The 19,682-nt window shown below is 47.2% G+C and overlaps 5 protein-coding genes across 5 annotated transcripts; 1 reads left to right on the top strand and 4 right to left on the bottom strand.

Annotated features, from left to right (window-relative positions):
• Positions 1 to 4,130: 4,130 nt before the first annotated feature.
• Positions 4,131 to 9,669, bottom strand: KVR01_006529 (uncharacterized protein). Its single transcript, XM_044786724.1, has 3 exons — positions 6,420 to 9,669; positions 6,153 to 6,317; positions 4,131 to 6,090 (listed from the first exon to the last, which is right to left on the bottom strand). The coding sequence occupies exons 1-3, from the start codon at positions 6,445 to 6,447 to the stop codon at positions 4,820 to 4,822; spliced, it is 1,464 nt and encodes a 487-aa protein (XP_044643960.1). The 5' UTR covers positions 6,448 to 9,669; the 3' UTR covers positions 4,131 to 4,819.
• Positions 9,670 to 10,357: 688 nt separating this feature from the next.
• KVR01_006648 (uncharacterized protein) lies at positions 10,358 to 11,224 on the bottom strand (the record flags this gene model as incomplete). The annotated part of the gene is made up of 3 exons (XM_044782537.1): positions 10,358 to 10,486; positions 10,560 to 10,826; positions 11,030 to 11,224. The coding sequence occupies 3 exons, from the start codon at positions 11,222 to 11,224 to the stop codon at positions 10,358 to 10,360; spliced, it is 591 nt and encodes a 196-aa protein (XP_044644079.1).
• Positions 11,225 to 12,176: 952 nt separating this feature from the next.
• KVR01_006641 (uncharacterized protein) lies at positions 12,177 to 14,235 on the bottom strand. Its single transcript, XM_044794324.1, has one exon. It carries the CDS (start codon positions 14,058 to 14,060, stop codon positions 12,180 to 12,182), a length of 1,881 nt encoding a protein of 626 aa, XP_044644072.1. The 5' UTR covers positions 14,061 to 14,235; the 3' UTR covers positions 12,177 to 12,179.
• Positions 14,236 to 15,832: 1,597 nt separating this feature from the next.
• On the bottom strand, positions 15,833 to 16,224 carry KVR01_007080 (uncharacterized protein; the record flags this gene model as incomplete). The annotated part of the gene is made up of 2 exons (XM_044782597.1): positions 15,833 to 16,064; positions 16,193 to 16,224. The coding sequence occupies 2 exons, from the start codon at positions 16,222 to 16,224 to the stop codon at positions 15,833 to 15,835; spliced, it is 264 nt and encodes an 87-aa protein (XP_044644511.1).
• A 565-nt stretch (positions 16,225 to 16,789) lies between these two features.
• On the top strand, positions 16,790 to 19,516 carry KVR01_007010 (uncharacterized protein; the record flags this gene model as incomplete). Its single annotated transcript, XM_044785445.1, has 1 exon — positions 16,790 to 19,516. One exon carries the CDS (start codon positions 16,790 to 16,792, stop codon positions 19,514 to 19,516), a length of 2,727 nt encoding a protein of 908 aa, XP_044644441.1.
• Between the last annotated feature and the right edge of the window lie 166 nt (positions 19,517 to 19,682).

Here is a 19,682-nt window from a genome sequence, read left to right as displayed (position 1 = left end):
TTAAACTTTTAAACTAATGTTTAACTATATATTTACTAACTCTTATTTAACTACTTACTAGCTAACTTATTTAATAGCTTATTTAATATCTTATTAACTCTACCTTATATTATTTAAGTAAATGACTTTTATATACTCTTTTAACTTCTTTCTCTCTCTTATAATCTAAGTAGAAGATACTTTAATATTATAACTATTTATAAATTTAAGTTTTATAATAAAGTTATTTATAGCTATTATAAGTGTGTGCTAATAGTATTCCTATCTATATTATTAAAAGAAGTTTAAGTTAAAAAATAAAATAAAGAAGTATATTAATAATATTTATAAAAAGAAATATATAATAATATAAGCTTAGAAGGCTACTTAAACTATTTAAGTAATTAAGCCCCCTATTAACCCCTTTATTTAACCGACTTAATAGGTAGTATTTAAATAAATAATACTTTAAATAAAGACTTTTATCTAACTAATTAATAACTCTCTTACTTAGTATAAGTTCTTTAAAAGAACTCTTACTCTATTAATTAATAAACCTTTTAATTATTATAAGTTTAAAGTTATATTAACCTAAACTTATAATACTTATAGTAATAAGTAGAAGGAATACTTTATTAAATTAAAGTACTTTAATTACTATATAAGAGATGCTTAAATTAAATAGATTCCCTAACTTAACTAGCTTTATAATACTAACTTTATAAGTAAATTAATTAAACTAATTATATTTAAGCTTGTTATAAATAGTAGCTTTACTTTAATTAGCCTTACTAGTAGTAGTAGTAGTAGTGGTAGCTTTAATAGCTTTACCCTAGCCTATTAATTTAAGTTTAATTAAAAAAACTATATTATTAGTAGAAATAAAAACTATAAAGAAAAGGAGAATTACTACTTAAATAAAGGTGGACTAAACTTTGCTTTAAATAAAAACTTTAACTTAAATAATAACTACTACCTAGATAATTATACTTTAAATAATAATTTTAACTATAGTAATAATTATAATAATTATAACTTTAAAGACGATTTTAATAATTACTACTTTAACTAAAGGAAGCCTACTTAATATATATTAAAGCGCTTTAACTAGTCGAATTATAAAGAAAGAAACTATTAGAAAGACTAGTTAAATCAACTAATAGTTATAAATTAATTAATAATTAGTTATAGCCGGTAAGTAACTAGTAACGGTTTAATAAGTAATTAGTAATTAAATAATTAGGTAATTAGGTAATTTATAAAAACGTTAATTTAAAGTATTAACTATAGAAAAAGAAGAAACTATTAGAAGGAACTAACTAGTTAGATATAGTTATAGTTAGTAACTATTTAATAACGGCCTAATAAGTAATTTAAACTTAATTTTACTTATTAAAGTAATTTAAATTTAAGTAATTTAAGTGATTTATAAAACGTTAATTTAAAGTGTTTTTAAACTATTAAAATTAAGTGAATTATAATTATATATTTAATAGTAATTTTAAGTAATTTAATAATTTAATTAGAAACTACTTTATTAATAAATAAAGCTCTTTAATTAATAGTTAGAAGGAAAGAAGATTTTAAAAGATTAAAAAGGTATTAGTATAGGAATAATAGTCTATAATAGATTAGTTATTATAAGTTAAGTAAGTAATAAGTGGTTTGTGTGTATATATAGGCTAAGCTTAGTTAGTAGGTCTAGCTAACCTAACTGGGCGCTTTACCGCCCAGCTAGGTAGACTTTTAACTAATACCAATACACACTACTTCACCCAAACTACTTCTTACGCGTAAGCTAAGCCAACCGACACTGATTAGTGTTGGTCGGCTTTCTGTATATGTATATGAGAGGAATGGAGGTTATTCGTAATGTGGTTGTATTCGTCTTAGTTGTATGTGTGTCGCCTCTCTAGGAGGTGTGGCGAAGCCACACCTAATAAGGTGACCTACCTAGTGTACTTACTTATATAAGTAGGCACAGCCTGCTTACCACTATCAACCTATTAGATTAGTTTAACCTATAAATGAATTAATTATTAAATAAAAAAAGTAATTTAAAGTAAAGTAATTATTTATTATTTAAATTACTTTAATTAATAACCTTTAATAAAAAAATTAAACTTTTTAATAGTAAGTTAATAACTTTAAGTTATATAATTAAACTTTTAAAAGTAATTATAATACTATTTAATAGTATAATTAAGCTTTTAAAAGTAATTATAATACTTTTAAAAGTAAGTTAAAGAGTATACTTTAATTAAAATTACTTTTATACTACTTTTAAATTAAACTTTTATTAAATAATTCTTTATTAAATAGTTCTTTATTAAATAACCTTTTAAAATTATAGAAAGTATAATTAAATTTATTTATTATAATTTACTCTATTTAATTATATATATTTAAATATATATAGTTATTATTTATTAATACTTTTACTATTCTCTTTTTTAACTTATTAAAATAAACTAATAAAAATATTTCTCCTTTTCTATATATTTATTAATATTTTTAAATTTATTAAGTTTTAAATTTATTAATTAAATAATTATTAATTATATAATTTATATAATAAATAAGTTTAAACTTTATATTAATTAAATAATAAATATATTAATTATATAACTTTATAATAGACTCTTAAAATATATTATTTATATATTTAAAAAAGAATTATATAAAGTTAAAGTATATAAATAATTAAAGTAATAATAGTAAGAATAACTATTAAAATAACTATTAAAATAATTATTAAAGTAATTATTAAAGTAATTAATTAGACTATTAATTAACTTATTAATTAGTTTATTAAAGTAATTATTAAACTAACTTTTATTAAATTAACTATTAAAGTAATTATTAAACTAATTAATTAAGTAATTAATTAAATAATATAAAAGTAATAACTTTTATAACCTTAATTATTTAAAAAGTAATAGTTTATATATACCTATAAGTAGTTAATAACTATCTATTAATTAATAGAAGTTATATAAAAGTAATTAATAAATTAAAGTTTAATTTTATTTATTAAAGAAATTAAAATTTAAGTGATTTAAATAATTTATAAAATATTAATTTTAAGTATTTTTAAAGTATTTAAATTAATTAAATTATAATTATATACTTAATAATAATTCTAATAATTTTAAGTAAATTAATAATTTAATTAGAAATAGCTTTATTAATAAATAAAGCCTTTTAATTAATTAAAAGTAATAAAGATATTATACTTTCTTTTATTATTTAATATTTATAATAGGTATAAAAGGTATAATTAAATTTTTAACTTAATTATTAGATTAATTAATAAGTTTTAAATTAAAGTTAGAATCTTTATTTTAATTTATTTATAATTTAATTAAATAATAACTTAATTATACCTTAATTTTAACTCTACCCTTATTTATTTATTATACTTTTATTTTTTTATTTTTATTTTTTTATTTTTATTTCTTTTATTTTTTTATTTCTTTTATTTTTTTATTTTTTTATTTTTCTAATTTTTAATTTTCTTATTTTTAATTTTCTTTTTTTCTTTTATTTCTTTTATTTCTTTTATTTCTTTTATTTTTTATTTTTTTATTTCTTTTATTTCTTTTGTTTCTTTTATTTCTTTTATTTCTTTTATTTCTTTTATTTCTTTTTTTCTTTTATTTCTTTTATTTCTTTTATTTCTTTTATTTCTTTTATTTCTTTTATTTCTTTTATTTCTTTTATTTCTTTTATTTCTTTTATTTCTTTTATTTCTTTTATTTTTCTAATTTTTAATTTTCTTATTTTTTTAATTTTCTTTTTTTAATTTTCTTTTTTTCTTTTTATTTTTTTTATTTTTCTTTTTTATTTTTCTTTTTTATTTTTTTATTTTTTTTTTTATTTTTTTTATTTTTTTTTATAATTTTTTTTTACTTACTTTTTTATATTTTAACTTATTATATTATATATATTTATATTAAAAGTTTATATACTATACTATTATTATATTAATAGTATTTTAAAATCCACTATACTATACTAACTAACCTAGTATGTATAGTGTAGTGGGCGGCAACCCTAGCCCTAATGGAGTTAACTGCATCCGAGACATCTAGTCTTGCATTAACTCCATCACTGTCATCATTTAGACCATTACCTGGCTTGTGCCCTGAGACAACTGTCAATGACAGTTTTCCTCTACATTCCTGCAAGTTGGTTCCTTCTCCCTGCCACTGGATACTTATTATCATTGAATATGACAACCTTCTTTCCAGTATCCTTCTCTAGGCTGCCACCTGGGCAGGCTATCATGCCCCTACCTTGGGTCAAATCCAGCAGAGACGGTGTTCTATGGTAGGGGTGATCACATATGAGGTTGGATGGTCACATGTGCAGTAGCTTGGACTCATGCATCGCTCGTGACTATCATTGATAGACAGCCAAGAAAGTGAATACCCTGGGGCTTTCGGGATAGAGCTTCATGCTGCGCCTGTCAGTGGTTGAGATATTGGAGATATTTGAGGTTGCTGTATTCCAGGAGCGAATGTTCTGCACCGCGCAGGAACGTGGATGAGTAGCGGTTCCGTACGAGGAATGAGCGCCGATAACGCGGCTCTCGAGTTTGTAGCCATTGCTGAGATGCCGGCCATCGTTGCGGAAGATCAGACCCAATGGCACAACATCTTAAGGGTCATCCAAGGAGATTCCAAGCTTTGAATCGAGTAACACCGGTGCAGATAACCGTCCATGAGACACCACAGCATGATTTCTATATAGGAGGTATTGTAACTGGATTTGCCACCAACGCCGTGCTTCAGAGTTGGCATTTCGAACCCTAAAACTCCACTGCCCTAATCCAGGCTCATGCAAACGCACCAACAAGCGCCATCAGCAAAGATCCTCCCACCACAGCCATGAATGCATTGACTCTCCTACGCCCATGCAGGGTCTTGTAGCTCTTTTCCGTCAAAAAGTCCTCCGCCAGCAGCTGCACCAGCCCCGCAAAGAGCAGCAGGCCGCTCGAAATGGCATTCATGAAGCCGACTAGTGGTACGTTAGTTTTGCCCAAGAATCCTAAAGTGCTGCAGTCAAGAACATTCCAAAACATGAAAGACGGGGACTCGTAAGGGAGAAGGTGATACTGACCCATGAGCAGGCCCGTCTGGCTCATCGGGTCGTAAAAGTTATGCACGATAAGCCCGATGGCCTGGCCGATGGGGGTGGTCGTGCCGTAGGCCAGGACCATGAGCCACGGCCGAGGCGATGATTTGGGGAGGTGTAGTCCCGCTATTCTCGACCCGAGCGCAAGGCCCTCAAAGGTTTGATGGAAGGCAATGGCTACGAGGAAGACCACGAATGGCGGGCCTGTGGCGACAGATATGGCCATCCCGATGAAAACGCTGTGAAAAAGGATACCGGCCTCGAGGAGCAGACACTGCAGCATTAGCCGCCTCTGCTCGTCCGGACCTGGTGGTATGTGAGGCGCGGCGGGGCTCGTGGACGAGGGATCGGGCTTCATCAAGGATCTATTGCCGCCATCGAGGGGCACTGTCGAGAGCTCGTCTATGTTCAGCTCCAGATCCATCGATTCCCGATCCAGATCGTCGTCATCGTCACTGTCCCTCGCTCTCCCTCCTCTTAACTCGCCGGCCTCGCCGTGGCTCTTGCCATTTATTTGCAGTGTAGGTGTTGACTCTGGAAGCGGAGATGCGCCAGCCATCAGCCCCTCGGAAGCTCCCAGATCCTCCAATGCGATGTTGGTCGGTCGGTTCAGGCCGCGCCTAGCTGCCAGGATACCTCCACCTTGCCCGTGATGGGTCACATGCTCGTCATCGCTCTCGTCGCCTCCCCACATGTGCGAGTGAGAATGTCCAGCACCCCGCGTTGTCAGGTAGGACTCAATGGCCACCACCACCATGGCTGAAAACATGGCTATGAACCCGGGCAAGGGCTTGTAGCCCTTGCTGAAGAAGTACGGGAGGCATGGGTCGGTGAGAGACTGGAAGGCGGTCGGGAGGAGGTGGACGAAGGCGGTAGCGATCAGAACGCCGGTGCCGAAGTGCTGCGAGTAGAAGACGATGTTGCTGGAGCGTCGGCTGCGGGAGTGGCTGGATATCAGGGGGAATCCGCAAGCTGCCAAGGGCGGCCAGTCAGCGACAACCACCAAGTCGGGACGGCCGGTAGGGGCTCAGTACATATTGTGCTCAAGGCCAGAATCAGGATCAGGGCGGCGACGTGCATGAATGTGTCGTAGGATCCCTTCTTGCCCGAGCCGCACTCTGGCTTTGTGTCGGCCACATCGTCACGCTTCGCGAGCTCAGCCAGGAGCCATTCTGTCGGGAGGGAAGACCAGGAGATGTCTGTGCACACGGGGGAACGAGGTCAGCACGCAGGTCAGTACGCAGCCACGAGCAACAGACAGCATGCGGTCTCGGGTGCAGGGCTAGGACGAGGCCACGCACCGGTCGCAAGCTGGGTCAGATTATCCATGCTGCGGTCCGAAATGGAGACAATAGAGATGCGGTGCTGGAAACTTGGAGCGCGCAGGCCAACATGGTTCCCGCAGAGGCGAAGTGACCTGAATAAGGGATCTGGCGGACCTAGGAAAGCTAAGCCACCTCGAACGGACAAGTCGACGGTGTCACAAAGGGACCAGCCCGAGAGGTGTTCTCGGCAGACAAGCTGCCAAGGGACAGGGGTGGGGCCCGAGGTTGAGGGCGGATTGCGGCTCGTAGAGGTCACAGTGCAGCTGACAGCCGGAATGCGGTCTCAATAGGGGTGGCATTTGCCTATGGGCGGGCTTCCAAGGGCCCAGTTATTAGGTACCAGGTACCTAGGTACTTGAGTACCTAGATACATAGGTAGGCCGTTCAAGCTGTTGGAGCTTGCCAGTGGTGGGGGAGGACGACGTCGACCCCATCTTCGCCCTGAAACAGACCGAATGGACAGACAGACGCTCTTCAACACCTGGACCATCAATGCCTAGGGAGTTATGTGAGCTCTCACCTCATTCATCTGGCAGGAGTGTTGTCCCGTTGCTCCGCTTGGATTGACGAGTGCTCCTCCAAATTGATCATACCCGTTGGACACGGCACTGCGCACCCACCTCGAGGAACGTTTGCAGATGCAGGTTCCGAGGGCATCAAGCATGACCCGATATTGCCACAACCTATCTATTAGTGACCTGCTGCAAGGGCAGAGCGACGTCCCAAGAAGGAGACCCGATCTATCCAGGCCAAGCTATGGGGTCTCTGCCCAATGTTGAGAGGCCTCAGATCAACACGAGGCAGCGGAGAGCCGGTGCTGCAGCCGAGTCTGTCTTCCATGCTATGCAGATGTGCAACCCACATGTTGCTGGGCATTCGAATATGACCTCAGAGGGTGCCGAACGATGGTTGATATCGGAGCTCGGCCCCGGATTCACACGTCGCTGGTATGCACGTGGACAGCCACGCGAGCGCTCCATACCATACCTACCTACCCTTTGGACTGCGTCTTCGCCGTGGCTCGCCCGTCAACCCAAGCAAATCTAAACGTCAGGCACAAGTCAGCTTTGCGGTCCTCAGGATTGTCGAGGACTGATCTGATACCACTTCCCAGTACTCCTTCCAGTGTCCACCGTCAGGGAGTAGCAACTGGTGCCAGGCCGGCATCAAACAGATCATCAACACATCAAAATCGAAGGCCCTGCTAGTCTCTGGGGGACAATGGAGACAAGACAGATGGACATCTCAGCATGCCGCCTAGTTCGCCCCCACAGCACCCACGATGCCCTCACCCGCCACAACCAGCAAAAAGACAAAAGAGGAGGCGATGATCGCCGGGAATTGAGCCCGACGTGGGGGTCGAACCCACAACCTTGAGATTGGTCTCTGTCAGAATCATGAGGCTATTCAGACCCTCACGAGGTCCTTAAGAGTCTCACGCTCTACCGATTGAGCTAGCCGGGCGTCTCGAAAGACGCCTTGTCTTGTTGGAAGCGGGCGTGGAAATTGTGGCCATATGCGCGATCCACTCAGCCACTGCAGAAATTTTGTGGTGGAGTGGGCCGGGCCGTGGTGGCTGGACATGGGTACCCCTGCTAGCGCGCCATGGAGCGGCTATGGAAAATGCTAGCTCCAAGAATCATCACACCCAACCCTGGACCCTAACAACCCAACAACCCAATGCTGCTTGCTGCTCCGAGGCGAGCATGGCTGAAGATTGCCTACGACATTACTCGGTGATCTCTCTTTACAAAGGCCATGATCCCAGCTGCTTTGTTGGCAGATCAGCTGCAGGGCTGGTCCTTCTCCGAGCATCAACTGTGCTGGATTCTGGTTGTAGGCTCACATTTTCAGGGCTGACCACCTTTGGTTGACCAGGTTTGTCTGTAAGCCAGTCATCGGCAGTGGCAGCTCAGGCCCATGTAGAAAGCAAACATTCATTCATCTGTGGGAATTTAACTGCCTGTGTTTGTCGATCACTGTACATTGCAGGCAATGAGTGCATCTAATCCCTTGTACCACGAAAAGGTCCAGGCACTCTGACAAGGGACCCTCCACACAGTTTCCAAGACTAGCGGACAAGCAGACAGCCATCAACAGTCTCTTCCCATGTGCTTCATCAGGCACGAAAAAAGAAAAGTAAAAAAAAAAGATTGCCCCACTCTCGGCATTATGAGGGGCTGGCTTAGGTCCGTCTTCAACGCGTCCAGGACAACGCTCCATCATTCTCCTCTCAAAGATCCGCGTGTCTCCCATTCCAGCGGACTCGCATCACCTCCAGCTCCCTCCGCCGCACAAACCACGGCGCTCGACAACAAGCAGCGAGCGTTGCGGGCCGTGGCGGGGCAGAGGGATAGACTTCCGGTGGAGAGTCAACGCTTCCATGTGCGCGCGAGACCGAGCGTAAAATAACTCCGGTCCGGATTGTCGTCGTGTGCTTTTCTCCCAAAGACATGCGTGCATTGTGTTCCGGGCATGCATCTCCCCCTGGCTGGGATATAAAGGGACCGGGCGTGGCGTCGTCTAAACTTTCTGCGGAAGACGGTCCCGTCCGACATCTCCGGCTTCCAGGCCGTGCTCATCCAGTGCTATTAGTAGGTGTGTGGATGTGTTGATGCACGAGGCCTTCCAGCGGGGCCAGACGGGCTTTGTCCGACAAGACACGACCACTGCAAGATCGTGCCGGTGGGGTCCCTAAAAAGGTGATCACGGGCGAAGCTCTTGCAGTGTGGGTCAGACAGGTATCCTGATCCGACAACGCGGCCACTTCCAGACTATGTGTGTCCCAGCCAAGGGGCTAGGAAACACGATGTCTTCCAAGTGGGGGCCGGACCGGGGGGCTCAACATCTGGCTGACTGGGAGAGCAGGTTTGTTGTTTGGACATCTGCAGCAGATGGGTTCCCAGTCAGCCGACGGAGGATTGTGCGCTCAACGCTATCGTGACGAGCAGGGGCCAGTGATTTGAGGCTCCTGCTTGAAGCATGATGCGGATCGCATGGGGTCGTTCTCTGCGCTCTACACCTCTGATCTCTCGTCGCAGGGGAGACGGTGCTCAAAAAGGCGGAACTTAGAACGTCGTTGTCGATTGCTCCTCGGTTGCGGATCGATTTTGGCCGGGTCTCGTTGCTGCAGGCCGTCGTCATGGGGCCATGGGTCGGCGTGCCGGCCCCAGCAGGCTTTGGCCGAACTCGACCGCCACCGAAGAGCTTGAGCCCGGAGGACGAGGGGACTGCGGAGAGAAGAGTTCCCTGGGACAGAGGGAAATAAGCAGTGAGTCTGTGAGATTATATAGTTTCTCCAATCTCGCAGCTTGGTGGTCCACGTTCGATGTCGCATCGCATATGCAGGACAGCAAGCGTTTCAGCTGCGCACCAATACCCCTGGAGGTGGCTCCATGTTTGAAACAGCTTTGCTCTAGCATTACGGAGTATTGCCCCCGCGCAAGGTCATTCTGCATGCATCTGCATCTCACAACCTTCCCCGCGGGCCCACATATGACTGTGCACGGCGGCAGGGTGGGCAAGTGTGTTGGCTATCAAATTGGATTTCCACATCGGTACTACTGGGTCATTATCAAGTAGCCTCAGGAAAGGGACTTTTCAATTGAAAGAGGGGTAACAACCGTTTGTGCGATATCTCCATGATGTTGTGGTTTTGAATCTTTTAATTCCCATAAAGTCGAAGACTTTCAGGCCCAACTGAAATTTGCTTTGAACCCTTCTCTAAAGCAAAGTAAACAAATGTGTATTCGTGCCCACTGTGATTACAGCATCCCTAAAGGCACTCGTGAAAATCTGGCTGCAGCCGGAGTGCAAGTCGTTCCAACATAATGTAGAATAGCAATGTCCATCGACCAGAGCACCCTCAGATGTCTGCTCAAGTCATGCATACAGCCCATGTCCGCGCTCATCTACTAAAAACTCTCGTTCTTTGGCTGGGTGGAGCGCTCCTGCTTCTTGACGACGGGTGGCAAGTTTTCGACCTTCTCCTCGCTCGTGCTGTAGACCTTCACCCGGCATCTATAGTTGATGCTCGGCGACCTCTGAAAACCCGACTTGGACCAGAGAAGCGTGTTAGCGCTGCTTCTCTCTGAAAGCCTGATTCGGTATACGTACAACAAGCAAGTTGCGGTCGAGAAAACCCCAATCCTCCACGGGCTGGATGTCGAACTTTGCCTTGTTGAGCCTGTCAAAAATCTCCTGCTCGACTTCCACCGAACACCACTTCTTTCCTGGCCTGAACGTCACGTCGAATTCGACGCTCATGGTCTTTCTGTCGAAATGAGCAGACACCAAGTCGTCATCCCGGCGGGCTTTAATGGAGTTGCCGCCGAACTTCCTCTTGCGCACGTTCATTGGGTGGCTGCCGCCGAAGTTGGGAGCCTAATTTGAACACGGGAAGTGTGTTAGTGGTCCAGATGTCAGAGCCCTAGAAAAGGTACAGCACATTGTTCGTGTGTACAGGACGATTTGGATGGGACTGAATTCGCAGCCTGCATGTGGAAGGGGGAAGTGAAGCTGGGTGATGTGCTTCTGGGTGGTCTGTCGACACACAGCGGATAGTGACAATCGTGGGGATCACCCACCGGAGCAAGAGGCTTGCGATCTCCGCCCTCAAACTTCGGCGCGGCGGCCGAAGAGATTCCAGATGCAGTGTGGGCATGGGTAGGGGCCAAAGGGATGGAGGAAAGACCGAAGTTGCCATCGCCACCCTCTCTTTTGATGCGCTTGCCGGGGTCAGGTTTGATGAAGCTCGGGTCAGCTTCTCGCTTGACAGGCATGATGGCGTTGTGCAGACAGATGAAAAGAATCGGATATCGAGGCTATGATCCAGAAGATCGGTTGGGCTAGATTCAAGGACCAGGAGAGACTTCGAGGGAGGACGTGGGTGGTCGAGGGCGAGATTGACAAAGTTGCGTCGCGAGGGAGTTGTCAGTGGCTTTGACAGAGTTGATTTGAGGTACGGGCTCAGAAAGGAAACACGGGCGCGAAATGGTGCTCGACTTCCACGCGTCACAGAGGGAAGGTGCGCCGGCCCTCCAAGTGCTGAAGACCCCGGACTCGCTGCTGCTTCCATTTACGCACCCCATACACCGCTGACCCATCTCTAAGGCACTGGACAATCAAAATCTCTTTAGATGCCTCTATCCTTCTGTACTTGGCTTTAAACAGGGAGAAATGCCTTGTTCTGGCTCCCTTCATAGCTAACATGAAGTATGCGTGTCCCACCAAGCCAGGTGGTGGTTGTGGCAAGCAGGAGCTGGCCGGCTCCTGGATGTCCGCTCCCTCAGCTCTGACCGCAAGAAGAGACTCTAGAGGACTCTTTTACAATGGTAATGTGTGTATTGACTATTTAGTTACAGGTTATTCTTCCTAAGAAGCAAGGCTGGACAGTGTTCTGTGGAACATCTCCCCTCGAAGCAACAGGTGAAGCAAGGGAACCAATACTTTGAAGTGTACGCGGCCGTGCCATTGTAAATGTGTGTGACCGATTCCTCTAATTCCGTAATAACTGCTCCGAAAGCTCGGATTCAGCGTTCTATATGCTCCACCTTTGTCATCGCCTGAGGGGGGAGATATCATGAGTTGAAGGAAGCACCAGTTGACATCTCTCTCTAAAGCCCGACTCAACACTGGTGTACTCGCCAACAAACAGCGGCCACAGTCTCGCTGTAGCTCTGCATTTTGTCTAGATATTAGACTTGATTTTGAACAATTTCATGTATGTAGTTCAGCCTACTTCTCAGCTCCGATTCCCTTCTTATAAGCTGCCAGCGCCCTCTCCCTACATCCTTTGTGCTCGACCATCTGCTTTGGATATCCGGCCTTCTTCGCAATCGCGCCTGCACCTCTCCCATACGGATCATGAATGGCTTTCCCCTTCACACCCTTGAGCTCTGGAACCCACTTGCGGATGTAATGCCCGTCAGCGTCGAACTTCTCGCTTTGCAGCAGCGGGTTGAACACTCGGAAGTACGGTTGTGGATCCACACCCACCGAGGCAGAGAAGCCCCAACCGCCGTTGTTGGATGCGAAGTCGCCATCGATCAGGTTCTCCATGAACCAGCGCTCGCCCATCCTCCAGTCAATAAGCAGGTCCTTGGAAAGAAACGAGGCGACAATCATGCGAGCGCGGTTGTGCATATAGCCCATGTGCCGGACCTGTCTCATGGCGGCGTCGACAATGGGGAAGCCAGTCCTTCCCTCGGTCCAGGCGTTGAACTCGTCCATGTTGTATGACCACTCGATGTTTGAATACTCGGGCTTGAAAGGCTTGTTCATGCAGATATACGGCCAATTCACGAGCACGTGTTTGTAAAAGTCTCTCCACGCGACCTCGCTGATCCACGTCTTGATGCCATCTTTCCCGGCGTCCAGTTTTTTGGTGGTGTTGGAGTCCCTGGCCGCGCGCACGCAGGTCCTCGAGCTGATCGTCCCGCTGGCCAGGTGAACAGATAATGCGGAGGTTCCGTTCTCGGAAGGAAAATTTCGCGTCGCACCATATGCGCCGACCCTCTCTGCGCAGAACTTTTCCAGCCTCCTGTGCGCCTCGTGCTCTCCGGCGGGCCAGATGGATGCGTATCTTTTTGCGTCCTCTGCTGAAAGCCGTTTCTGCTTTGGCGCCTCTGGGATGGCACTGCCGAAGAGCTTCCCATACTTGTCCCTGGCGGATGTAGGGTTCTTGGAAGGACTATCAAAGGTATCCAGAAGGTCCATGTTTGCATGAACATGTGCGACCCAGGATCGGTACCATGGAGAGTACACAGCGTACTGTCTCCCAGAGCCAGTGATGAGTTTTCCAGGTGGGACTACACAGGTGTCGTGGGCGAGCTCAAAAGCCTTCTCTTTACCAGCCAGCATGTCTACCAGCTTTGCCTCTCGTCGCAGCTCATCGACCTCGTACTCAATGTTGGCAAACAAATGATTGGCATCCCAGTCGTTCAACAACTTGACGATTCGTTGAGGGATCACCTTTCTCTTTTCCACCACCTCGACGTACAGCGGGATGTCCAGCTTGTCCAAGTCAGCCCTCAGGACCTCCAGGGTTCTGAGCATGAAATCGACACGGATTGGTGCTGTCAAATGTGCCTCCCAGTCCTGGGGGCTGATTATGTACAATGCGATCAGGGGCACGCCGGCTGCCTTGGCCTTCTCGCTCGCCATGGAGAGTGCGGTGTTGTCTTTTATTCGCAGGTCCATCTTGAACCAGTGCACTACGGACCCCGCGACCTTCACTTTCTTGCGGGCAGCAGCGGTCTGGTGCATGGCGGATTGAAGCTCTTCGATAGGACGGGTAAGGGCATTGTCGTTGTACGCCAAAGCACGGGCGTTGCTCATCTCAGGGGGGTAATATTTCCTCAGCACTATGCCATGTTCTTCTGCTATTCCGTGGGATGGGTGGGGGTCGGAGAGCGATGTTGTCTTTTGCTTCTTGGCCGAGGCGGCCCCGTTCGCCAGAACTGTGGCTGCTGGTGCCTTGCGTTTGAATGCCATTGTCGCGAGTCGGCGGGCTGTCACAGGTTGTCGGATGCGCGATCTAACCGTGGAAAACGTGCGGTGTAGAATCATGGATGGGCAGATAACTTGGTAGAAGGAACACTGATTGCTCTCGAGCATGGGCAGTGGCCCGCTGAGGACTACAAAGACCTACCTTCCTCCCCATTCACATGTTTCCGCTCAAGTGGTAAAGTTACGGATTGGTCACGGTTCTTCAGATCTCTCGATCTCATTACCTGCGTCATGGGGCCCTGCAGATCGATCTTTGTTCCTGGCTAGCGTCTTCAGCCGCTGCCGCGTGCTGCCCCAGCGACCCTGGCTGCCCACCTGGCTGCCCAGCCAGCTCATAGGCTAGGTCCTGAGGTACTGTGCACATTGATCTTTGACTGCTTTAAAGAGACACAGAGCTTGACTAGTCTACGATATTGTTGGTATGGTTCATTTGCTACAGTTAATCTGAATAGTCTACAGACTTCATCTCATCCATGAGGGAGCTTGTCTTGAGTGGTGAGCCAGGGGTTTTTACTAGATTCCGTTTGATCTGAGGCCAAAAGAGGCTTGCCGACACGAAGCCGGGTCACTCGCCCGGCTTCGACAGGCCAGGCAAGACATAAGCATGGAGGAAATGTTCAAGTAATACAACATCCTCTGGTAGCAACGCAGGGGTCCTGACGCACCTGGAAACCCCTCGGCAGTCATCAAGAAAGATAGGTCGAAGACTGGACGGCCCCGGCACTTGAGACTGTGAAGTTCAATGCTCTCAGGCGTCAGATGCGGCCCAGCACTTTGTGTTGAACGTGCTCACCAAGATGCGTGCTACGAACACCCTAATCGAGAGGTGCTGTTCGCGGGGGAACTCGATCAGCGGTTGTGCGCATTGCCGAGCAGGAGTTCCACCATGATGCTGGGGCCTCAATGTATGTGAGCTCCGACAAATGTGTAGAAATGCCTGATATCATGGCCCCCGCGACAGCATTGGGCAATTGTTGCGCCTGTCTCGGCCGTTCAATGGCGCCACCTTACAGGACGTCGACCGCGCAAGTTTCCCATAGCAAAGACCACGGCCTGGATGCCGCTGGAGCTACTGGGCACCTGAGCGGTATTGGCTCATAGCAGGGTTGTATCATCTACAGGGACCTGGCTGCGCTCTGATAGCTGCGCAACTTCGATGTTTCGCCTGTCACGAGACAGGCAGGAGGGAGCCATGTGCCCGAGGAGGCCACAGTGACCGTCAAAGAAGGGAGAAGACCATTTTGACCGGCGCTCCTCAGCGAAGGACCGGCTTCGCAGTGAGGGAAATGTCAGACCCGTATCTGTACCACGGCGTGCACCTTGAACGCCGCGGCTTTTTCAAGGCCTGATCGATCTACGGCACGGGGGCTATCGAGGTAGCCCCAGAATCCCCGGATATGAATTGCTCCCGCAGGCGCATCCGGACAGACTTTGCCAGCCGGGGCATTTCACGTACGACGGGACACGGTCTCGGGGCTGGGCAATGTTCGGAGGCGAGCATGTCGCATGAGGGGCACGATGAAGCGCATTGGGCTCGAAGGGGTGCTCGTCACATTTTTGTTTGGCTCGTCCGGGTATCGAATTATTTTCGAGAAAAGTCCGGGGACGTTGGTTTCGTGAGATCTCAATACTGGCAAGATGCAGTGCCGTGCCGTCTAACTCCATGAAACATCATTTTTCGATGTCCTATGTCCAGCCACTCCGAGATACCAAAACAAACAACCGTAGCCCTGCTGAGGACAAAGACCGTCAGCACAATCTGTGTCGGTGTATGCTGTTGCGGTACGCCGTGGTTGGATGGGACCGCGCGATGGCGACCAAGCCCGAGCATACCTTCATGTTCCCATGTTGTTCACGCCTTTTCCGTCCCGATTTCCCATTTATCGCTGGCCGCTCCAGACGTTCTTGACGAGGCCGTCACGCTGGGCCAGGCGGTTCAGGGCATCGTCGGACTCGCCCATGGCACGGACGAAACCGCAGAGGGCGTAGACGTGGTTCTCGCCGGAGACGGCACGGCCAGACTCGTCAACCTTGGCGATGGAGATCTGGACGGAGGCGTGGTCCTTGGCCTTGATGATGCGGTTGGTGGCAGAGCACTTGCGGGGGACGTAGCTGTTTGACGCGGGAGGGGTGGGTTAGCCAGACTGGTTCCGCTCTCGTGGACACATGCTTGCGTTTCCGCAGCCCTTTTCCTCCTCCCATCTGCATTCGAGCCTCAGAGGAGGGGGGGTTGCCCTTACAGATCGACGATCTCGCCACGGTCGTTTTCCATTTTGGCGGTGGGTTTGGGGGGTTGTCTGGGTGAACGAGTTGAAGGGGCTTTGTCGGGGGTCAAAAAGGTCGTCCAGTCAAGGTCTCCGTTACGCTGGCTTTGGGGTGTATGATGGTGGTTGCTGAAATTTACCGAGTTTCTCGACTTTGGTGGGCTGGTCCGAGCGCCCGCCCGCTTTTTTTTGCACACTTGCCTGGACCTGTCCTGGATGTACCTTCGTACCGCCTTAGTCAGGATGGTCTGCAGTCTTGGCTCCAGCGCAGAGACCCCGCCAACTCGCCCAGCTGATCTCGCGGGACCAACGCGTCTGCGCCAAGAGATTCAGGGCGCCTCGATATTGCTTGCAGCCCAGCAGCCGCGCCTTTGTTTTTGGCACGCCTGGCACATCTGGGAGCGTTCCTGTGCACCATGTACGCCCGAGTCGGCAGCTGATCGTATATCCAGCCCAACAAAATTTGAATGCGCCTACCTATACTTGTGTTTCACGCTGAAGTTCCTATACCTTCGACAATGCGCATGGCGCATGGGCTCCTACCGTTGGAGTGCCGCCCTGAGACATTGGGCAATGGCTAGAAACAGCTTTACAACGACATCCCCAGAAGCACGGGCGTCGTTCGACCGGCTCATGATGCTCTCCTCGTCTCCTCTCCCCGACATAACGGAGTTCGCTGCGAAGAAGCCCAAGGCAACAGCACTGCGCAGCGGAAGTGCTGCAGTCCCGATTCCTGCGAGCGCGATCAAGACATTCACGAGTGCTGCGGATGTTCTCCGTAGTGCGAACGCCGGCGCCGAAGACTCGGAGGATTTTATCGAAGAGCCCGAGCGGCCTGCGCCGAAGGAGAGAACAACCAAGCCGGCACGCAAGGCAATTAGGGCGCCAAAACGCGTGGCAAAGGAGGTGATCGAGCTGTCCTCTGACGGTGTAATGCCCGATGGTCACAAGGATGATACACATGCGAGACGTGAGGGGGAAATGCGAAATGATGCCGAGGGCAGTCCAATCGGAGCGAAACCATGGAGGAGATACAAGGCGCCTGTTCACCCGGGAGACAAAGTCAAAGGCACAGAATCCGAACCTGTCGAGCCACAAGCGAAGACGAAGGTGCAAAAGAAGAAGAAGAATACCGATGAGACAGTTAGTAGGCATTTTGCAAAGAGCGATGGTCCCGTCAGACCTCCCAAAGAGGATTCGGCCCCGGAGCCGATCCACCTGGAACCAGCAGTTCAGAGGAGGAGAGACTGGACGCCTCCCCGCGAAGACACCCGCCCAGAGACATGTCCAACACCAACTGCTTCGCCGGGCGCAAATCAAGAACACACGTCGCCATCGTCTTCTCTAACAGAAGACAAAAGTACAAAAGAGGACATCTTTAGGAATCTCCACGAAGCGTACGCCCACAAGCTTACCGACCAGACGAAATGCGCTCCCAACAACCCACAGCCTATTTCCTTAGGGAAGAGAAAGGTGATAGATATGATCTCGGGAGGCCAGCCATCGAACCAAGCATCTTCTGAAATTTCTCCAGTGAAGAAGAAGGCGCCCAAGAAGAAGCCTCGAACAATTACAGAATTGGCCACAGCAGCGTACGCCCCAAAGCCCGTCGATCTCCAAGAGGACCCACCTAAAGAAGGAGACTCGATTCTTGAATACTTCGATGTTGACAGAAAGGGTAATGTTTCCAAGGTCACATCAGGGAAGGGAAAGGGAAAAGCTACGAAGGTCACAAAGAGAAAAGCACCGCCAAAACAGCCTGTGCTATTATCTCCTCAAGCTGCAATGCGGCAGTCGGCCAGGCAGGACTTCGTATTCGGCACATCAAGCCAGCTTGTCCGGGAAGAGTCACCAACCTTTCTGAGGGATCTTCAGGCCGCTCTACGAGCGTCTAACACCATATCCAAGGAGGAATCTCAGGCCGTTGAGGACCCCCCTTGCCCACGCTACCTGGCCCTACGATCGACGAATCAAGGCGGAGGACTCTGGTCAGTGAGCGCCAGAGACGAAGACGGTGAAGTAGTAGACATAGAGACCAATGATCTTGTAGGCTCACCTTTCCCGGAAGACGACGCTGTTGCAATCTTGGACCCATGGAAGGACTTGCCACCGGAGCTACCAATTGCTAGCGGCACGGAAACTGAGACGGCCGAGCCATCCCTCATTGAGATTGAGAGGATGCCTGTGGCAACCTCAAGTACACCACCGCCGCCGCCCGTCCCCAAGTCACATTTCTTTTTGACACAGCCAAAGGCATCCATCAGGGCTGCAGCTGCTGTCGCTGGTGACACCGATCCTCCCGGGTCACTAGTAGAGGATCCTTATCCGCTCATTATAGATCTACTCCAGGAAAGCGACGCACCACCACCCAGCAACCAAGAGCAGAGTCAAGAAGACGTCAGACAAATATCGCCAGAGATGCCAAGGAAGATACAGAAAACGCAGCCCAACTATGAGCTCTACACGGACGCCAAATTGGCGAAAGAGGTGTCATCTTTTGGCTTCAAGCCCGTCAAGAGCCGCAGCGGGATGCTTGCGTTGCTTCAGCAATGCTGGGAGAGCAGGAGTAGGGCTCCCATAGGAGTAGCATCCTTCTCTACGACCTCAAGTCCCAAGGGAAAGAAGAAAGCATCTCCTGCGGCTCCTACGCCGACCACTTCGCCACCACCGAAGAAGCCGCGTGCAAAGACGAAGAAAGTTCCTGATGTAGGCGACAGTGACAATGCAGCGGCAAGCGAAGGGGCAAGTACTACGTCGCCGCCGAAGAAACGCGGCCGTCCTCGTAAGGATGCATCGAAAACAGCAGGTCCCTCGAACGCCGCCATGTTGCCCCCTCCAGTATCGACACCGAAGCGTAGGAAAGCAACCACTCAACGGAGGGCGGAGATCGCAGACTCCGATATTGACAGCGACGACTCTGCAGACTTCTCCTCGCCTGAAGAGGTCTTCACGTCCCCTGGCGGTGGCACTGTAGACGTGTCCATCAACGAGGACACGGAAATCTCCCTCGATCTCAGCCCCACAGCGCAGCAATCCGAGCTCTTTAGTCATATCACAAGGGCTGTGACCTCTGCACCGCGGACAACGGACCCGGAGAACCCGTCGTGGCACGAGAAGATGCTGATGTACGACCCGATCATCCTGGAGGACCTGGCTGCCTGGCTTAACACGGGTCAGCTGACGAGAGTGGGCTACGATGGGGAGGCGTCACCCGTGGACGTAAAGAAATGGTGTGAATCGAGGAGCATATGCTGCCTCTGGCGTGGCACTCATCGCGGCAAAGAGAGGAAACGACTTTGAGAGCGTTGGCGTCTGGTTTATGGGTGTGGCTCTTGGGTATCAATGCACTTGGGTGCACTTGTATTTGAATGCAAGATCCGCACACGGTATTGATTTTGTAACTATGAGTATATACAAGCGTTTATATCACCGTGTTCCTATTCTATTGGGACCTGGTCCGAAGCAC

The sequence above is a fragment of the Diaporthe batatas genome (genome assembly GCF_019321695.1).
Source record: "Diaporthe batatas strain CRI 302-4 chromosome Unknown Contig00007, whole genome shotgun sequence".
Taxonomy (NCBI): Eukaryota; Fungi; Ascomycota; class Sordariomycetes; order Diaporthales; family Diaporthaceae; genus Diaporthe; species Diaporthe batatas.
The sequence above is the reverse complement of the archived record's forward strand: the minus strand, read 5'-3'. Positions and strand labels throughout refer to the sequence as shown.